Source organism: Oncorhynchus nerka, linkage group LG22, assembly GCF_034236695.1.
Source record: "Oncorhynchus nerka isolate Pitt River linkage group LG22, Oner_Uvic_2.0, whole genome shotgun sequence".
Taxonomy (NCBI): Eukaryota; Metazoa; Chordata; class Actinopteri; order Salmoniformes; family Salmonidae; genus Oncorhynchus; species Oncorhynchus nerka.
The window spans coordinates 19,881,946-19,903,081 of record NC_088417.1 but is presented as its reverse complement, the minus strand read 5'-3'; the positions used below and the strand labels follow the sequence as shown (position 1 = coordinate 19,903,081).

At 43.2% G+C, this 21,136-nt stretch overlaps 1 protein-coding gene across 1 annotated transcript; it reads right to left on the bottom strand.

Annotated features, from left to right (window-relative positions):
- Nucleotides 1–1,486: 1,486 nt before the first annotated feature.
- Nucleotides 1,487–21,072, bottom strand: LOC115104980 (eukaryotic translation initiation factor 1A, X-chromosomal). The gene is made up of 7 exons (XM_029626451.2): nucleotides 20,881–21,072; nucleotides 6,457–6,540; nucleotides 3,891–3,994; nucleotides 2,331–2,381; nucleotides 2,144–2,225; nucleotides 1,830–1,921; nucleotides 1,487–1,737 (listed from the first exon to the last, which is right to left on the bottom strand). The coding sequence occupies exons 1-7, from the start codon at nucleotides 20,894–20,896 to the stop codon at nucleotides 1,732–1,734; spliced, it is 435 nt and encodes a 144-aa protein (XP_029482311.1). The 5' UTR covers nucleotides 20,897–21,072; the 3' UTR covers nucleotides 1,487–1,731.
- Nucleotides 21,073–21,136: the final 64 nt, after the last annotated feature.

Genomic DNA, 21,136 nt, shown 5'->3' with positions numbered 1-21,136 from the left:
AATGTAATAACCACGTGGATAAGGTTTATATAAGGTTTGAATGTGGCACCACCGCCTGGTTGATACATACAAGCACAGGTTAACATCTTTCTCAGGGAAGACCTTTTTTGATTTATTTAACTAGGCAAGTCAGTTAAGAACACATTCTTATTTACAACAAAGGCCAAACCCTCTCCTAACCCTGACGACATTGGGCCATTTGTGTGCCGCCCTAACTTTGTATGAAATGCAACTTCAGAAAGATCATGTCAAGCCCATGGAATTAAGTTATTTATTGGAAATCCCTATAGTGAGCCATCAGACATCATAGTACATTATAGCTCAACACAAGCACTGGCAGTGGTGTTCAAGACAGACACAGTCCAGTGATATTTATCTAGGCTAGTCCCATACACTGTGTGTGTTGTTGCCAACTCCTCTATAGATGCCAAGCCTTGCATGACATCTTAGGCAAGACAGTAAAGGAACAGAGGAATTGACTAGGGCAGCAACAGGCACGTTGATTGTCATGACTCTTACCCTGGGAGAAGAACTGAGCGATTTCCACTAGATCATGGATAGGCAACTCCAGTCCTCAGGAGCCTGATTGGTGTCACAGCTAAAATACCTGACTCCAATAAATCATATAATCATGATCTTCAGTTTAGATTGCAATTAGTTTCATCTGCCATGTATGCTATAAGGATGGAGAAAAATTGTGACACCACTCCGGCCGACGAGGACTGGAGTTGCCCATCCTTGCACTAAATGCAAAGTAAAAATGGTCTATATTGTAAAAATGTATGAAAACAAAAGTGCTTTTTGGTCTTAATTGAAGGTTTGAGTCAGGCATTAGGGTTATGACTTTGTGGCTGTGCCAGCTAGTGACCACTGCAGTGCTGCCTCCACGGCAATATTCATAAATTCCAACCTGCGCAACACTAGAGCACCAGGCTAGTTTGCAGCTAGCTGTTTTCTCTGACAGACAGGGAGGTGTCACAAAGCAGGACCAAGGAGATAACAGATAAATAACATTCCATAATATTCTAAAATAAGTTAATATTTTCTAGAAATAGGCATGGAATAATTGATGAGACAACCCATATTCAAGAATAGCTTAGGAAAATAACACCATCTAAAACCATTTTTTTGAATTACCTTAAACCGAGTGAGGCTTTGTGACATCCCTCTGGTAGTGGATCAAAACAAACATAAAACCAACAGACAAACAAACAAACAAACATGGGTAAACAATAGAAAAATACAGACACTGTTGAAAAACAGAAGGGGAGGTAGAGCCTTCAAATAGGCTTTGATCAATACAAACAAATCGTTCTGTAATTGCAAAATGTCATCGGAATACAATATCGAATTAAACAAACATTTCAAAGGATACAGAGGCAACTTCAGGGGTAATGTGTTTCGTAATAAATAAAAAATAATCCTAACTCAGATAAAGAGCCATGTTCACTTTCAACTACAATGATACAGACCGCAAGACCAAACATAAAATGGTTTATCTTTTTATTGCGAATCCAGAGATTCTGTACTTGTAAGTAAATTCCACTCTGCGTGAAATTGATATAAATACATTAAAAAGATAACGCAAGAGATTGTGAGTAGCTGCAGTCATGGTATCAATGGGAAATTGGGAGGGTCAACCTTGAAATTTGGTGTGTGTGTGGGGTACAGAAGTCCTGTGTTGATTTTCAGCGAGGGGAAAATCGAACCATACCCTCTGGTAGAAGGTCCTTAGATCTGAAGGAAGAGGGGGAAAGGAGAAGAGGGAATTAAAACACTTCTAAATTTAAACTTTCAGAAAGCAATACAAATGTAGATTTAGCACCTACATCATCAATGTCCTCGTCATCATCTCCAATGTCATCGAACTGGATGTCTTCATCGTCCCCAGGACCGAAGGTGTCGGTCTCGTTGATCTTGGCTAAGAGAGGGAGGACATAGAAAGGGGAGGTATCAGAGAGTGAACAGGGAAGTGCAAACAAAAGAGAAATTGGACAAGAAAGAGCAGTCAACAGTGGCTCTCATGGTCTGTGTGCCTCAATCATTTCAACTAGCTTCCTTGCCTCGTTTCCTCTCCTACATGACCACTATACAAATCCCATTAGCTGTTACCGTAGGGACAGCTACTCTTCCTGGTACTCACCGTGCTCCGGCAGTTCTCCGTAAGCCTTCAGACTTCTGGCCTCATCTGCATTGTACTTCAGGATCACATCAGCTTTGTTGTCCTATAGGGGAGAGAGAGAAACCCAAACCTCTTTTTACGATACAGTGACAAACAAACAGACTCACACCCTACAACAACTGCAGTGGTATGTTGCTGGTCATCTCACCTGGTAATCTCTCAATCCCACCAGGATGATATCTGACGTGTTAATCCACACCTGAAAGAAGAGAGGTGAGAAACGCAAGAATGCTTTTGAGGAATTAATCAGATGAACGGATAACAATCTAAAGGTTTGGTTAAAATACAGTGCATTTGGAAAGTAATTCAGACCCCTTGACTTTTTCCACTTTGTTAAATTAGCCTTATTCTAAAATGGATTAAATACATTCCCCCCCCCCAATCTACACACAATACCCCATAATAACAAAGCAAACAGGTTTTTAGAATGAGTTAATAAACTAAAAATAAGAAACAAAAATACATTATTTACATAAGTATTCAGACCCTTTGCTATGAGACTAAATAAATTGAGCTCAGGTGCATCCTGTTTCCTTTGATCATTCTTGAGATGTTTCTACAACTTGGAGTCCGCCTGTGGTAAATTCAATTGATTGAACATGATTTGGAAAGGCACACACAAAAGTTCCCACAGTTGACAGTGCATGTCAGAGCCAAAACCAAGCCATGAGGAAGTTTGTAGAGCTCAGAGACAGGATTATGTCCAGGCACAGATCTGGGCAAGGGTACGAAAAAATTTCTGCAGCATTGAAGGTCCCCAAAAACACAGTGGCCTCCATCATTCTTAAATGGAAGAAGTTTGGAACCACCAAGACTCTTCCTAGAGGTCGTCGCCCAGCCAAACTGCGCAATCGGTGGAGAAGGGCCTTGGTCAGGGAGGTGACCAAGAACCCGGTGGTCACTGACAGAGCTCCAGAGTTCCTCTGTGGAGATGGGAGAACCGTCCAGAACAGTCTTTGCAGCACTCCACCAAATCAGGCCTTTATGGTAGAGTGGTCAGAGGGAAACCACTCCTCAGTAAAAGGCACGGCAGCCCGCTTGGAGTTTGCCAAAAGGCACCTAAAGGACTCTCAGACCATGAGAAACAAGATTCTCTGGTATAAAGAAACCAAGATTGAACTATTTGGCCTGAATGCCAAGCGTCATGCCGAGCCAGAGCTTGGACTTGAACCCAATCAAACATTTCTGGAGAGACCTGACAACAGCTGTGCAGTGACGCTCCCCTCCAACCTGAGAAAGCTTAAGAGGATCTGCAAAGAATGGGAGAAACTCCCCAAATATAGGTGTGCCAAGCTTGTAGCATCATACCCAAGAAGACTTGAGGCTATAATCGCTGCAAAAAGGTGCTTCAACAAAGTACTGAGTAAAGGGTCTGAATGTCATGTTTTATATTTGTAATAAATTAGCAAACATTTCTAAACCGGATTTTGCTTTTTCGTTATGGGGTATTGTGTGTAGATTGAGGATTTTTTAATATTTTTTAAATACAATTTTAGAATAAGGCTGTAATGTAAAATGTGGAAAAGGTCAAGGGGTCTGAATACTTAACAAAAACACAAATTAAATTCATTAGATACACTTGAGTCCATACAGTGTAACAGTTGTAGTGCAAACAAGTCCATAGTGAAAAAAGCTTTGAGTCGGCATCAGTCAGGGTTTCCTCTGTTTCAGTGTGATGGGGGTGTGTGTGTGTGAGTGTGTGTGTGACCTTTTTCCGGAGTTTTCCTCGGATGTGGCAGAGCCGCTTCACGCCGTCAAAACACATGGCTTCCAACCTCCCATTACCCAACATCTTAATCACCTGGGCATACTCTACAGGAGAGAGAAAGACCCAACATCTTAATCACCTGGGCATACTCTACAGGAGAGAGAAAGTCCCAACATCTTAATCACCTGGGCATACTCTACAGGAGAGAGAAAGTCCCAACATCTTAATCACCTGGGCATACTCTACAGGAGAGAGAAAGACTCTACAGCACCGGAGAGGGACACACCTACATACACTATGTGCTCTACAGCACCGGAGAGGGACACACCTACATACACTATGTACTCTACAGCACCGGAGAGGGACACACCTACATACACTATGTACTCTACAGCACCGGAGAGGGACACACCTACATACACTATGTACTCTACAGCACCGGAGAGGGACACACCTACATACACTATGTACTCTACAGCACCGGAGAGGGACACACCTACAGTTGAAGTCGGAAGTTTGCAGAAGCTTAGGTTGGAGTCATTAAAAAAATAACTTGTTTTTCAACCACTCCACACATTTCTTGTTAACAAACTATAGCTTTGGCAAGTCGGACATCTACTTTGTGGATGACAAGTCATTTTCGCAACAATACAGACAGATTATTTCACTGTATCACAATTCCAGTCGGTCAGAAGTTTACATACACTGAGTTGACTGTGCCTTTAGACAGCTTGGAAAATTCCAGAAAATTATGTCTTGGCTTTAGAAGCTTAGAGGCTATTTGTCATTTGAGTCAATTGGAGGTGTACCTGTGGATGTATTTCAAGGCCTACCTTCAAACGCAGTGCCTCTTTGCTTGACATCATGGGAACATCAAAAGAAATCAGCAAAGACCTCAGAAAAAAAATGATAGACCTCCACAAGTCTGGTTTACCCTTGGGAGCAATTTCCAAACGCCTGAAGGTACCACGTTCATGTGTACAAGCAATATAACGCAATTATAAACACCATGGGACCACGCAGCAGTCATACCGCTCAGGAAGGAGATGCGTTCTGTCTCCTAGAGATGAACGTACTTTGGTGCGAAAAGTGCAAATGAATGTCGGAACAACAGCAAAGGACCTTGTGAAGATGCTGGAGGAAACAGGTACAAAAGTATCTATATCCACAGTAAAACAAGTCCTATGGCGACATAACCTGAAAGGCCACTCAGCACGGAAGAAGCCACTGCTCCAAAACCGCAATATAAAAGCCAGACTACGGTTTGCATCTGCACATGGGGACAAAGATCGTACTTCTTGGAGAAATGTCCTCTGGTATGATTAAACAAAAATAGAACTGTTTGGCCATAATGACCATCGTTATGTTTGGAGGAAAAAAGGGGAGGCTTGCAAGCCGAAGAACACCATCCCAACCGTGAAGCACAGGGGTGGCAGCATCATGTTGTGGGGGTGCTTTACTGCAGGAGGAACTGATGCACTTCACAAAAGAGATGGCTCATGAGGAAGGAAAATTATGTGGATATATTGAAGCAACATCTCAAGACATCAGTCAGGAAGTTAATGCTTGGTCACGAATGGGTCTTCCAAATGGACAATGACCCCAAGCATACTTCCAAAGTTGTGGCAAAATGGCTTAAGGACAACAAAGTCAAGGTATTGGAGTGGCCATCACAAAGCCCTGACCTCAATCCCATAGAACATTTGTGGGCAGAACTGAAAAGGTTTTTGCGAGCAAGGAGGCCTACAAACCTGACTCAGTTACACCAGCTCTGTCAGGAGGAATGGGCCAAAATTCAACCAACTTATTGTGGGAAGCTTGTGGAAGGCTACCCAAAATGTTTGACCCAAGTTAAACAATGTAAAGGCAATGCTACCAAATACCAATTGGGTGTATGTAAACTTCTGACCCACTGGGAATGTGATGAAAGAAATAAAAGCTGAAATAAATAATGCTCTACTATTATTCTGACATTTCACATTCTTAAAATAAAGTGGTGATCCTAACTGACCTAAAACAGGGAATTTTTACTAGGATTAAATGTCAGGTATTGTGAAAAACTGAGTTTAAATGTATTTTCTAAGGCGTACGTAAGCTTCCGACTTCAACTATGTACTCTACAGCACAGGAGAGAGGGGTACACTGCTCCCACTGAATATAGACATGCTGATCATTACGTTTGAATGCCAACACCTTCAATGCAATACATCTGCTCTAAAACAGGGCTCTAGTTCTATCTGCAATCCAGAACCCTGGACAAAAGAGAGCTGCATATTCAATCTAGAACACTGTTAGGAGCAGTTAAGGTATTCTACACAGGGAAGAGACTGGCAGTTGTTATTTTAAAACATTAAAAATGACTATTATTTTAGAGCTGGTGTAGGTGCAGGCTTTTTTTTCAGCCAAAGCAGTAACACACCAACTAATCAACCAATCATGTCTTGAACAAAGACTTGGTTTGTTTAATCAGCCATGTTACTGCTTTGCTGGAGCAAAAACCTGCACCTCACACAAGCCCTGGCAGAGACCCCTGTACTCCCCCATCACCCTCACTCCCTCCACTCACCCTGCCCATCCTCTTTGAACACCAGCTCTCTCTTCTCTGACTCGTTCTCATTCTTTCCACGTCTACGATTCTTTCCTCCCTTACCTGGAGATAGGACAGAGAGAAAGAAATTCCGTCAGACCACTTTTAGTAATTTAGCAGACACTCTCATCCAGACTGTATGAAGTGCCTTCAGAATATATTCACAGCCCTCAACTTCTTCCACATTTTGTTGTGTTATAGCCTGAAGAAAAAAAATATATAAAGTAAATTGAGATTGTGTCACTGGCCTACACACACACACACACACACACGTCAAAGTGGAATAATGTTTTTAGACATTTTTACAAATTAATAGAAAATGTTTAGCTGAAAAGGTCTTAAGTCTAAGTTTGCAACCCCAACAGTGCAGAGTTAAAGACGAGGAATAAACTAGAAATAGTGGCACGAGGCCTCCTGAGTGGCGCAGTGGTCTAATACACTGCATCGCAGTGCTAGCTGTGTCACTACAGATTCTGGGTTTGAGTCCCGGCTCTGTCGCAGCTGGCCGCGACCGGGAGACATGTGGTGGCTCACAATTGGCCCAGCGACGTACGGGTTAGGGGAGGGTTTGGCCGGCAGGGATGTCCTTGTCCCATCGCGCACTAGTAACTCCTGTGGCAGTCCGGACACAGTGCACACTGACACGATAGCCAGGTGTATGGTGTTTCCTCCGACACATTGGTGTGGCTGGCTTCCGGGACAAGTAGGTATTGTGTCAAGAAGCAGTGCGGCTTGGTTGGGTTGTGTTTCGACTCCCGAGGCCGTACAGGAGTTGCAGCGATGAGACAAGACTAACTACCAATTGGATACATCGAAATTGGAGAGAAAAAAGGGGTAAAAAAAGGTATAGATAAAAATAAAGTGGCATGAGGAATAAATACAGTGAATAACATGGCCATCTATATACGGGGAGTAGAAAATAACATGGCTATATACAGGGAGTACCAGTACCGAGTCGATGTGCAGGAGTATGAGGTATTTGAGGTAGCTGTGTACTGTACATATACAGAAGCCACTCGTTGTCTTGGCTGTGTGCTTAGGGTCATTGTCCTGTTGGAAGGTGAACCGTCGCCCTAATCCGAGGTCCTGAGCACTCTGGAGCAGGTTCCCATCAAGGATCTCTATACTTTGCTCCGTTCATCTTTCACTCGATCCGGACTAGTCTCCCAGTCCCTGTTGCTGAGAAGAGGCTTCCGTCTGGCCACTCTACCATAAAGGCATGATTGGTGGAGTGCTGCAGAGATGGGAGAACCTTCCAGAAGGACAACCATCTCCACAGAGGAACTCTGGAGCTCTGTCAGAGTGACCATCAGGTTCTTGGTCACCTCCCTGACCAAGGCCCTTCTGTGTTCTTGGACCTTGAATGCTGTTCAGAAATGTTTAGGTACCCTTCCCCAGATCTGTGCCTCAACACAATCCTGTCCAATCAATTAAATTTACCACAGGTGGAGTCCAATCAAGGTAGAAACATCAAGGATGATCAATGGCTCAATTGAGTCTCATAGCAAGGTCTGAATATGTATGTTACATTTTATTTGCAATAAATTTGCAAATGTCTAAACCTGTTTTCGCTTTGTCATTATGGGGTATTGTGTGTAGTATGCTGAGTATTTTTATTTATTTAATCATTTTTAGATTAACAGTAATATAAAATGTGGGGGGGAAAGACAGTAGCAGCAGCGTATTTGGTGAGTAGGAAAGTGTGTGAGAGTGTGTCGCATCAGTGTGTGTGTGTGTGTGTGTATCTAGTGTGTGGGGTGTCAGTGTAAGTAGAGTCCAGTGTGAGTCCATAGGGTCAGTGCAAGAAAAATGGTCAATGCAGGTTGTCCGGGAAGCTATTCGATTATCTATTTAGCAGTAGTTTTTAGAAGTCTTATGGCTTGGGGTTAGAAGCTGTTTAGGGTCCTGTTGGTTCCAGACTTGATGCATTGGTACCAGCTTGCTGTGCAGTAGCAGGGAGAACATTCTCTGGCTTGGGTGGCTAAAGTCTGACAATTTTTGGGGCATTCCTCTGACACCGCCTGGTATAGAGGTCCTGGTTGGCAGGGAGCTCGAAAACAGTGATGGACTGGGCCATACGCACAACCCTCTTTAGCACCTTGCTGTAGGAAGCCAAGAAGTTGCCATATCAAGCAGTGATAAAGCCAATAGAGATGCTCTCGATTGTGCAGCCTTAGAACTTTGAGGACTGAGGGCCCATGACACATTTTTTCAGCCTCCTGAGGGGGAAGAGCTGTTGTCGTGCCCTCTTCACGACCATGACAGATCGTTAGTGAGGTGGACACCGAGGAACTTGGAGCTCTCAACACATTCCACGATCAGCTCTTACTGGTGTTGCCAGGTCTCTGACCTACTCCCTATAGGCGGTGTCATTGTCGTCAGTGATCAGGCCCACCACCATTGTGTTGTCAGCAAACTTAATGGTGTTGGAGTCACACGGCCACACAGTTGATGGTGAACAGGGAGCACAGGAGAGGACTAAGCACGCAACTCTGAGGTGCCCCCCGTGTTGAGGGTCTGCGTGGCAGATTTGTTGTTGGCTATGCTCACTACCTGTGGGTGGCCCATCAGGAAGTGCAGGATCCAGTTGCAGATGGAGGTGTTCAATCCTAGGGACCCTCGCTTAGTGATGAGCTTCGAGGGCACTATGCTGTTGAACGCTGAGCTGTGGTCAATGAACAGCATTCTCACGTAGGTGTTAATTTTGTCCAAGTGGGAAACGGCAGTGTGGAGCGCAATAGAAATTGCATCTGTGGATCTTTTGGGGCAGTATGCAAATTGGAGTGGGTCCAGGGTGTTTGGGAGGATGGGGTTGATGTGAGCCATGACCAGCCTTTCAAAGCATTTCAGGGCTACAGATGTGAGTGATACGGGGCGCTAGTCATTTAGACAGATTACCTTGGCGTTCTTGGCACAGGGACTATGGTAGTCTGCATCAAACATGTAGGTATTACAGACTGGGTCAGGGAGAAGTCAGTTTAGACACCTCCTGGTAATCCGTATGTCCCTATGGCCTTGTGAATGTTAACCTGTTTAACTTCTTATGGTATAGGGGATGCTTGCGTCCCACTTGGTCAAAAGCCAGGGAAAATGCAGCGCGGCAAATTCAAATAAAATTATATAAAAATCTAACTTTCATTAAATCACACATGTAAGATACTAAATTAAAGCTACACCCGTTGTGAATCTAGCCAAATTGTCAGATTTTAAAAAGGCTTTTCTGCGAAAGCATAAGAAGCTATTATCTGATGATAGCACAACAGTAAACAAAGAGTAGGATATTTCAACCCTGCAGGCGCTACACAAAACGCAGAAATAAAATATAAAACATGCCTTACCTTTGACGAGCTTCTTTTGTTGGCACTCCAATATGTCCCACAAACATCACAATTGGTCCTTAATAATCGATCAAATTGAAGACGGGTCTATCGGTTTTCAATAGAGGACGAGAGGAAACTAACGCTACTTTTCAAGCCACGCGCAACTCTCCACAGTGTTACCCATTTCCTAGATGGCCATACTTCTTCATTGCACAAAGGAATAACCTCAACCAAATTCCAAAGACTGGTGACATCCAGTGGAAGTGGTAGGAACTGAAAACAAGTGCCTAAGAAATATAATTTCCCAATGAGAACTCACTGAACAGACAGACCTCAATTTATTTTTTTAATATTCTGAACGGTTAGTCCTCTGGGTTTTGCCTGCTACATAAGTGCTGTTATACTCACAGACATGATTCAAACAGTTTTAGAAACTTCAGAGTGTTTTCTATCCAAATCTACTAATACTATGCATTTATTATATTCTTAGCATGAGTAGCAGGAAGTTGAAATTGGGCACGCTATTTATCCAAAAGTGAAAATGCTGCCCCCTATACCTTAAGAAGTTAAAGGGCTTACTCACATCAGCTACTGAGAGCTTGATCACACAGTAGTCCAGAACAGCTGGTGCTCTCACGCATGGTTCAGTGTGGCTTGCCTCAAAATGAGCATAGAAGGCATTTGGCTCGTCTGGTATGCTAGCGTCACTGGGCAGCTCGTGGCTGTGCTTCCCTTTGTTGTTTGTAATAGTTTGCAATCCCTGCCACATTTGACGAGCGTCGGAGCCAGTGTAGTAGGATTCGATCTTAGTCCTGTACTGACACTTTGCCCATTTGATTGTGTCGTCGCAGGGCATGGCAGGATTTCTTATAATCGTTGAGGTTAGTGTTCCACTTTGCGCAAAGTTTAGATGTTGCCTGTAATCCATGCCTTCTGGTTAGGATATGTCACTGTGGGAATGACGTCGTCAATGCACTTACTAATAGGGGCATCAACCATCATTGTAACCGCTCATCACGAAGTGGTAGGCCGTCACTGTAAATAACATTGTTCTTAACTGACTTGCCTATTTAAATAAAAAGTTGAATAGTATTTTATTTGTTTAAACAATGAATGAAGCTGGTGACAAACTCCTCAATGCCATCGGATGAATCCCTAAACATATTCCTGTCTGTGCTAGCTAAACAGTCCTGTAGCAGAGCATCTGCTTCATCAGACCACTTCTGAATTGAGTGAGTCACAGGTACTTCCTGTTTGAGTTTTTGCTTGTACGCAGGAATCAGGAAGATAAAGTTATGGTCTGATTTGCCAAATGGAGGGCGAGGGAGACCTTTGTATGAGTCTGTGTAATAGTGTTTAACATTATCTTTTAATTACTACCTCATCTCTGTTCCCCACACATACAGATAATTGTAAGGTCCCTCAGTCGAGAAGTGAATTTCAAACACAGATTCAACCACAAAGACCAGGGAGGTTTTCCACTACCTCGCAAAGAAGTGCACGTATTGGTAGATGGGTTTTTTTAAAAGCAGACATGAAATATCCCTTTGAGCACGGTGAAGTTATTAATGACACTTTGGATGGTGTATCAATACACCCAGTCACTACAAATATACAGACGCCCCTCCTAACTCAGTTGTCGGAGAGGAAGGAAACTAGAGGTCGACTGATTAATCGGAATGGCCGATTTTAATTAGGTCCGATTTCAAGTTTTCATAACAATCGGAAATCTGCATTTTTGGACACCAATCATGGCCGATTACATGGCACTCCACGAGGAGACTGCGTGGCAGGCTGACTACCTGTTATGCGAGTGCAGCAAGGAGCCAAGGTAAGATGCTAGGTAGCATTAAACGTATCTTAGAAAAAACAATCAATCTTAACATAATCACTAGTTAACTACACATGGTTGATGATATTACTAATTTATCTAGCTTGTCCTGCATTGCATATAATCGATGCGGTGCCTGTTAATATATCATTGAATCATAGCCTACTTCGACAAACGGGTGATTTAACAAGCGCATTCGCGGAAAAAGCACTGTTGTTGCATCAATGTGCACCTAACCATAAACATCAACGCCTTTCTTAAAATCGATACACAAGTATATATTTTTAAACCTGCATATTTAGTTAATATTGCCTGCTAACATGAATTTCTTTTAACTAGGGAAATTGTGTCACTTCTCTTGCATTCTGTGGAACAGAGTCAGGCTATATGCAGCAGTTTGGGCTGCCTGGCTCGTTGCGAACTGTGCCGACTATTTCTTCCTAACAAAGACAGCCAACTTCGCCAAACAGGGGATGATTTAACAAAAGCGCATTTGCGAAAAAAGTATAATGGTTGCACGAATGTACCTAACCATAAACATCAATGACTTTCTTAAAATCAAAACACAGAAGTATATATTTTTAAACCTGCATATTTAGTTAAAGAAATTCATGTTAACAAAGAATAAACGTTTTGTTTTCTAAATGATCGTTTCCGGATTTGACCATATTAATGACCTAAAGCTCGTATTTCTGTGTGTTATTATGTTACGAATCCCTTTTGGCCCGACAGTCTAGGGGGGATGGTAATGAGACCCGTAACATAACTCATGCAAATTATTATTGTGACAAAGTAAAAGTGTGCACGAAATAACCACGACAACAGAAATCTACCGTCAAACTCTAGGTTTATTTATAAACACACGGTAATTGGGGGAGCAGGAAAAGGGGCTGAGCTGGACCCAAGAAAAGAAACAATAAGTATTCAAAAACACCCCTAAGCTAGACTAGCCTACTTTAACAACAGCTAACTAACTAACCAAAAATACAGTGGGTGGTCCGCCCAGTTCTAACTAGTGTATTTAACAAAGTTCACCTACGGGTAGTGTATGCCCATGGGCGACTTGTCTTGGTTTCCCCCTTTTCCCACCAGCAACAAACAAACACCATAACCAAAAACAATACTCACAGGTGATGACAAAGTGCTATGAGGTGCTTAACCTCTTACCTCTACCTGGGACGCTTGCGTCCCAACTAGAGCTCTGGAAATGCAAATGCGCTACGCTAAATGCTAATAGTATTAGTTCAAACTCAAAAGTTCATTAAAATACACATGCAGGGTATCAAATTAAAGCTACACTCGTTGTGAATCCAGGCAACAAGTCAGATTTTTAAAATGCTTTTCGGCGACAGCATGAGAAGCTATTATCTGATAGCATGCACCAATACACTACAACAGAAAAGCACAGCAGGGGACGTAAACAAAATAATTAGCATTTCGGCGTTACACAAACCGCACAATAAAATAGAAAACAGTCATTACCTTTCACCATCTTCTTTGTTGGCACTCCTAGATGTCCCATAAACACTATTGGGTCTTTATTTCGATTAAATCGGGCCATATAAAGCCAAGATATCGTTATATGTAGACTGTGTGATAAACGAAAAAAACAGCGATTTCACAACGTAACGTCATTTTTTAAAATTCAAAAAGTAGACGATAAACTTTCACAAAACACTTCGAAATACGTTTGTAATGCTACTTTAGGTATTAGTAAACGTTAATAAGCGATAAAAATCATCCGTAGGCGATGTACATATCATTAGCTGTCGTCTTGGAAAAAATTTCAGGAGAGAGCTCTTCCGGAATGATCTGGGCGGAGACCGGAGGTACGTCGTGCCCCTCTTTCGGTTCAACCAAGAATCAAAGAGGATTAAATTCACAAGATACTCGACTGCATGGGGATGCTGTGGGAGTTGAATGCTCGGTCTTATCTAATTCGGCTCACTGTTAACAATTGCTGGAAGTGGCGCAAGGATATTTATTTCCATTTTCTGTGATCAGGTTTTCCTGCGCTTTCCGATGTAACGCACGTTATGTAATAGCCACAGTCGTGATTTAACCAGTTTTAAAAACGTCCGAGGGTTTCCTATACACACATTCTAACCATATGAACGTACTATATTCCTGGCATGAGTAGCAGGGCGCTGAAATGTTGCGCGATTTTTAACAAAATGTTCAAAAAAGTAGAGGGTAGGAGCAACTAGTTAAACAAAAGAGAGGTTACGACACAAAGCGAGAGTGAAACACAGAGACCTACAGACATGGCATTTACAGAGAGATTGCGCTAGAGATTGAGCTCTAGAGCAAACAAATGATGGGGTTTTTAAACCATGGGGAAGGAATTGTGATAGGGCAGGAAATAGGAGGAGGTGTGTCTTCTGATTGATGATTGATTGTTGACTGATTGGGGAGTGATGGTTTTCACCTGTGAGGGGAGAAGGAGAGAAAAGAAACACACACACAGGATACACACACACACAGGATAACTGTATCCGTAACATGTTATAATTAAGTCTATGATTTGATATTTGATAGAGCAGTCTGACTGAGCGGTGGTAGGCAGCAGCAAGCTCGTAAGCATTCATTCAAATAGCACTTTCGTGCGTTTGCCAGCAGCTCTTCCCTGTGCTTCAAGCATTGAGCGGTTTATGACTTCAAGCCTATAAACTCCCGAGATTAGGCTAGTGTAACCTATGAAATGGCTAGCTAGTTAGCGGGGTGTGCGCTAATAGCGTTTCAAACGTCACTCGCGCTGAGACTTGGAGTAGTTGTTCCCCTTGCTCTGCAAGGGCCGCTGCTTTTGTGGAGCGATGGGTAACGATGCTTCAAGGGTGGCTGTTGTCGATGTGTTCCTGGTTCGAGCCCAGGTAGGGGCGAGGAGAAGGACAGAAGCTATACTGTTACACTGGCAATACTGAAGTGCCTATAAGAACATCCAATAGTCAAAGGTTAATGAAATACAAATGGTATAGAGAAAGTCCTATAATTCCTATAATAACCTCAACCTAAAACTTCTTACCTGGGAATATTGAACTCACCTTAAAAGGAACCACCTGCTTTCATATGTTCTCATGTTCTGAGCAAGGAACTTAAACGTTAGCTTTTTATACATGGCACATATTGCACTTTTACTTTCTTCTCCAACACTTTGTTTTTGCATTATTTAAACCAAATTGAACATGTTTCATTATTTATTTGAGGCTAAATTGATTTGATTGATGTTTGAGTATTGTTGTAAATTGTCATTATTACAAATAAATAAATAAAAATAAAATGTCCGATTAATCGGTATCAGATTTTTTTGGTCTTCCAATAAATCGGTATCGGCGTTGAAAAATCATAATCGGTCAACCTCTAAAGGAAACCGCTCAGGGATTTCACCATGAGGCCAATGGTGATTTTAAAACAGTTTGAGTTCAATGGCTGCGATAGGAGAAACTGAGGACAGATCAACAACATTGTAGTTATTCCACAATACTGTCTGTTTATTGAAAGAAATGTTCTTTCTATATGTGAAAATAACATGGTTCAGTCTGCTTTCCAACAGACGCTGGGAGACAAATTCACCTTTCAGCAGGACAATAACCTAAAACACAAGGCCAAATATACACTGTTGCTTACCAAGTTGACATTGAATGTTTCTAAGTGGGCTAGTTACAGTTTTGAGTTGCTTACCAAGACGACATTGAGGAGGAGGGAGCTTCCGGCGCCGACAGAGATGGCCGCCTCGCTTCGCGTTCCTAGGAAACTATGCAGTTTTTTGTTTTTTTACGTGTTATTTCTTACATTAGTACCCCAGGTCATCTTAGGTTTCATTACATACAGTCGAGAAGAACTACTGAACATAAGAGCAGCGTCAACTCACCATCAGTACGACCAAGAATATGACTTTCGCGAAGCGGATCCTGTGTACTGCCTTTCACCCAGGACAACGGAATGGATCCCAGCCGGCGACCCAAAAAAACGACTTCGTAAAAGGGGGAAACAGAGCGTTCTTCTGGTCAGACTCCGGAGACGGGCACATCGTGCACCACTCCCTAGCATTCTTCTCGCCAATGTCCAGTCTATTGACAACAAGGTTGATGAAATCCGAGCAAGGGTAGCATTCCAGAGGGACATCAGAGACTGTAACGTTCTTTGCTTCACGGAAACATGGCTCACTGGAGAGACGCTATCGGAATCGGTGCAGCCAGCGGGTTTCTCCACGCGTCGCGCCAACAGAAACAAACATCTTTCTGGTAAGAAGAGGGGCGGGGGCGTATGCTTCATGGTTAACGTGACGTGGTGTGATCATAACAACATACAGGTACTCAAGTCCTTCTGTTCACCTGATTTAGAATTCCTCACAATCAAATGTCGACCGCATTATCTTCGATTATAATCACAGCCGTATATATTCCCCCCAAGCAGACACATCGATGGCTCTGAACGAACTTTATTTGACTCTTTGCAAACTGGAATCCATTTATCCGGAGGCTGCATTCATTGTAGCTGGGGATTTTAACAAGGCTAATCTGAAAACAAGACTCCCTCAATTTTATCAGCATATCGATTGCGCAACCAGGGCGGGAAAAACCTTGGATCACTAATATTCTAACTTCCGCGACGCATATAAGGCCCTGCCCCGCCCTCCTTTCGGAAAAGCTGACCACGACTCCATTTTGTTGATCCCTGCCTACAGACAGAAACTAAAACAAGAAGCTCCCGCGCTGAGGTCTGTTCAACGCTGGTCCGACCAATCTGATTCCACACTCCAAAACTGCTTCCATCACGTGGACTGGGATATGTTTCGTATTGCGTCAGACAACAACATTGACGAATACGCTGATTCGGTGAGCGAGTTCATTAGAACGTGCGTTGAAGATGTCGTTCCCATAGCAACGATTAAAACATTCCCAAACCAGAAACCATGGATTGATGGCAGCATTCGCGTGAAACTGAAAGCCCGAACCACTGCTTTTAATCAGGGCAAGGTGACCGGAAACATGACCGAATACAAACAGTGTAACTATTCCCTCCGCAAGGCAATCAAACAAGCTAAGCGTCAGTATAGAGACAAAGTAGAATCTCAATTCAACGGCTCAGACACAAGAGGTATGTGGCAGGGTCTACAGTCAATCACGGACTACAAGAAGAAAACCAGCCCAGTCACGGACCAGGATGTCTTGCTCCCAGGCAGACTAAATAACTTTTTTGCCCGCTTTGAGGACAATACAGTGCCACTGACACGGCCCGCAACTCAAACATGCGGACTCTCCTTCACTGCAGCCGACGTGAGGGAAACATTTAAACGTGTCAACCCTCGCAAGGCTGCAGGCCCAGACGGCATCCCCAGCCGCGCCCTCACAGCATGCGCAGACCAGCTGGCTGGTGTGTTTACGGACATATTCAATCAATCCCTATCCCAGTCTGTTGTTCCCACATGCTTCAAGAGGGCCACCATTGTTCCTGTTCCCAAGAAAGCTAAGGTAACTGAGCTAAACGACTACCGCCCCGTAGCACTCACTTCCGTCATCATGAAGTGCTTTGAGAGACTAGTCAAGGACCATATCACCTCCACCCTACCTGACACCCTAGACCCACTCCAATTTGCTTACCGCCCTAATAGGTCCACAGACGATGCAATCTCAACCACACTGCCCTAACCCATCTGGACAAGAGGAATACCTATGTGAGAATGCTGTTCATCGACTACAGCTCGGCATTTAACACCATAGTGCCCTCCAAGCTCGACCCCGCCCTGTGCAACTGGGTACTGGACTTCCTGACGGGCCGCCCCCAGGTGGTGAGGGTAGGCAACAACAATTCCACCCCGCTGATCCTCAACACTGGGGCCCCACAAGGGTGCGTTCTAAGCCCTCTCCTGTACTCCCTGTTCACCCACGACTGCGTGGCCACGCACGCCTCCAACTCAATCATCAAGTTTGCGGACGACACAACAGTGGTAGGCAACTGCTCCGCCCACAACCGTAAGGCTCTCCAGAGGGTAGTGAGGTCTGCACAACGCATCACCGGGGGCAAACTACCTGCCCTCCAGGACACCTACACCACCCGATGTCACAGGAAGGCCATAAAGATCATCAAGGACAACAACCACCCGAGCCACTGCCTGTTCACCCCGCTATCATCCAGAAGGCGAGGTCAGTACAGGTGCATCAAAGCTGGGACCGAGAGACTGAAAAACAGCTTCTATCTCAAGGCCATCAGACTGTTAAACAGCCACCACTAACATTGAGTGGCTGCTGCCAACACACTGACTCAACTCCAGCCACTTTAATAATGGGAATTGATGGGAATGATGTAAAATATATCACTAGCCACTTTAAACAATGCTACCTAATATAATGTTTACATATCCTACATTATTCATCTCATATGTATATGTATATACTGTACTCTATATCATCTACTGCATCTTTATGTAATACATGTATCACTAGCCACTTTAACTATGCCACTTTGTTTACATACTCATCTCATATGTATATACTGCACTCAATACCATCTACTGTATCTTGCCTATGCCGCTCTGTACCATCACTCACTCATATATCTTTATGTACATATTCTTATCCCCTTACACTTGTGTCTATAAGGTAGTAGTTTTGGAATTGTTAGCTAGATTACTTGTTGGTTATTACTGCATTGTCGGAACTAGAAGCACAAGCATTTCGCTACACTCACATTAACATCTGCTAACCATGTGTATGTGATAAATAACATTTGATTTGAATGTTTCTAAGTGGCCTAGTTACAGTTTTGATTTAAAAATCAGCTTTCTATTGCAAGACTTGAAAATGGCTGTTTAGCAATGATCAACAACCAACTTGACAGAGCTTGAAGAATTTTAAGAAGAAAAATGTGCAAATATTGTACAATCCAGGTGTGCAAAGCTCAGAGACTAACCCAGAAAGACATTCTTAAGGCTGTAACAACAAACTCAATAAATGTGCATTTCTAATAACATGTTGTTTTAACTTTGTCATTTTGGGGTATTGTGTGTAGTTGGTGAGAAAATAAGCAACATTTTATCAACTTTGAATTCAGGCTATAACAATTAAATGTGGAATAAGTCAAGAGGTATGAATACTTTCTGAAGGTCCTGGAAGTGTATTTAACTACAGTAGCTATGTAAGGTAAAGGTATTGAGTTTCCCCTTGACCTGTGATTATTGAGCCCGATAGCTAGCTAACCTAAATAAACTCAGCAAAAAAAGAAACGTCCCCGTTTCAGGACCCTGTCTTTCAAAGATAATTCAAGTAACTTCACAGATCTTCATTGTAAAGGGTTTAAACACGGTTTCCCATGCTTGTTCATTGAACAATAAATAAATAATGAACATGCACCTGTGGAACGGTCGTTAAGACACTAAATTCTTACAAATAAAGGTCACAGTTTTGAAAACGTAGAGCACAAGAGGCCTTTCTAATGACTCTGAAAAACACCAAAATAAAGATGCCCAGGGTCCCTACTCATCTGAGTGAATGTGCCTTAGGCATGCTGCAAGGAGGCATGAGGACTGCAGATGTGGCCAGGGCAATAAATTGCAATGTCTGTACAGTCAGACACCGAAAACAGCACTACAGTGAGACAAGATAGACAGCTGATCGTCCTCGCAGTGACAGACCATGTGTAACAACATCTGCACAGGATCGGTATATCCGAACATTACACCTACGGGACAGGTACAGGACGGCAACAACAACTGCCTGAGTTACACCAGGAACGCACAATCCCTCCATCAGTGCTCACACCGTCCGCAATAAACTGAGGCTGGACTGAGGGCGTGTAGGCCTGTTGTAAGGCAGGTCCTCACCAGACATCACTGGCAACAACATCGCCTATAGGCACAAACCCACCGTCGCTGGACTAGACAGGACTGGCAAAAAGTGCTCTTCACTGACGAGTCACGGTTTTGTCTCACCATGGGTGATGGTCAGATTCACGTTTATCGTCGAAGGAATGAGCGTTACACCGAGGCCTGTACTCTGGAGCGGGATCGATGTGGAGGTGGAGGATCTGTATGGTCTGGGGCGGTGTGTCACAGAATCATTGGAATGAGTTTGTTGTCATTGCAGGCAATCTCAACGCTGTGCATTACTGGGAAGACATCCTCCTCCCTCATGTGGTACCCTTTTTGCAAGCTCATCTTGACATGACCCTCCAGCGTGACAATGCCACCAGCCATACTGCTCGTTCTGTGCGTGATTTCCTGCAAGACAGGAATGTCAGTGTTCTGCCATGCCCAGCGAAGAGCCCGGATCTCAATTCCATTGAGCATGTCTGGGACCTGTTGGATTGGAGGGTGAGGGCTATGGCCATTCCCCCCCATAAATGTCCGGGAACTTGCAGGTGCCTTGGTGGAAGAGTGGGGTAACATCTCACAGCAAGAACTGGCAAATCTGGTGCAGTCCATGAGGAGGAGATACACTGCTGTACTTAATGCAGCTGGTGGCCACACCAGATACTGACTGTTACTTTTGATTTTGACCCCCTCTATGTTCAGGGACACATTATTCCATTTCTCTTAGTCACATGTCTGTGGCACTTGTTCAGTTTGTCTCAGTTGTTGAATCTTGTTATGTTCATACAAATATTTACACATGTTAAGTTTGCTGAAAATAAACGCAGTTGACAGTGAGGGCATTTCTTCTTCTTTTTTTGCTGAGTTTACCATTTTAGGCTGTGATGTGAACCCCACATTCCTCTCTCCCTGTATCATAATCTACAAGAGGAACATGTGTTAAAGCAACATGTGACGATGTTTTACAGGAATACAGACCGCAGATAAGCCATATGGCCTACTTACAGCCAGTACTTGAAACTTTCCTGTTAAATTTCTTCAGGCAAGTGTAACCAGTTGACTGGGGTGTGAATGGGTGTTGTAAACTGAATAAATAACGTTATCTACCATCTAAATGCCTGTGTTAGTATCGTGAGTGATGAGCAAACCGGTTAACTTAGTTAGCTAAACGACAAAATTATATTAATTTGATCCACTTAAAAAATACAATAAAGCGAGCTGGCTGCTGTAAACTTCACTTAGCTAGGTTGTACGTAATATTACTTCTGAAAATGAACTCTAGCTAGTTACTGGTTAACTAGACATTATGCTGGTTAGCTAGCTAAACTAGAAGGTTACGGTCTTTGATTCAATTGTGTCACGTTTTCAATGCGTGTAGCTATTCAGAGATGCCGGACAGAGATAGCCACACATTACGGGAAAAGACGGCAATTCTAACGCTTTACCTTTGTTCTTGGGCATATTTTTTTACAGCTCAGATCTTCTTTTCGTCCCGTGGTGATGTGTTGTCGCTTACTGTTGTATGAACAATATTGAATAAGAAAAACTTGCCAATTTCTCCCTACAGAATTCACGTAAAACCAATTCACCGCTGGTGTACCGGTAAACGCATGCGCATGTCATTTCCTACAGAATTATAAAGTTTTATTTACACATGGTGAAACAGCAAACCACTGAGAGAACTGGAGCTATGCCAGCACA

Bases quoted from the DNA above. Each gene is read 5' to 3' on its own strand.
- LOC115104980 (XM_029626451.2), bottom strand. The intron at 3,995-6,456 runs GTGAGTGGAGGG...TCTCTCCTGTAG, and splicing joins GTTCAAAGAGGATGGGCAGG to AGTATGCCCAGGTGATTAAG. The intron at 2,382-3,890 runs GTCACACACACA...CTCTTCTTTCAG, and splicing joins GAGGAAAACTCCGGAAAAAG to GTGTGGATTAACACGTCAGA.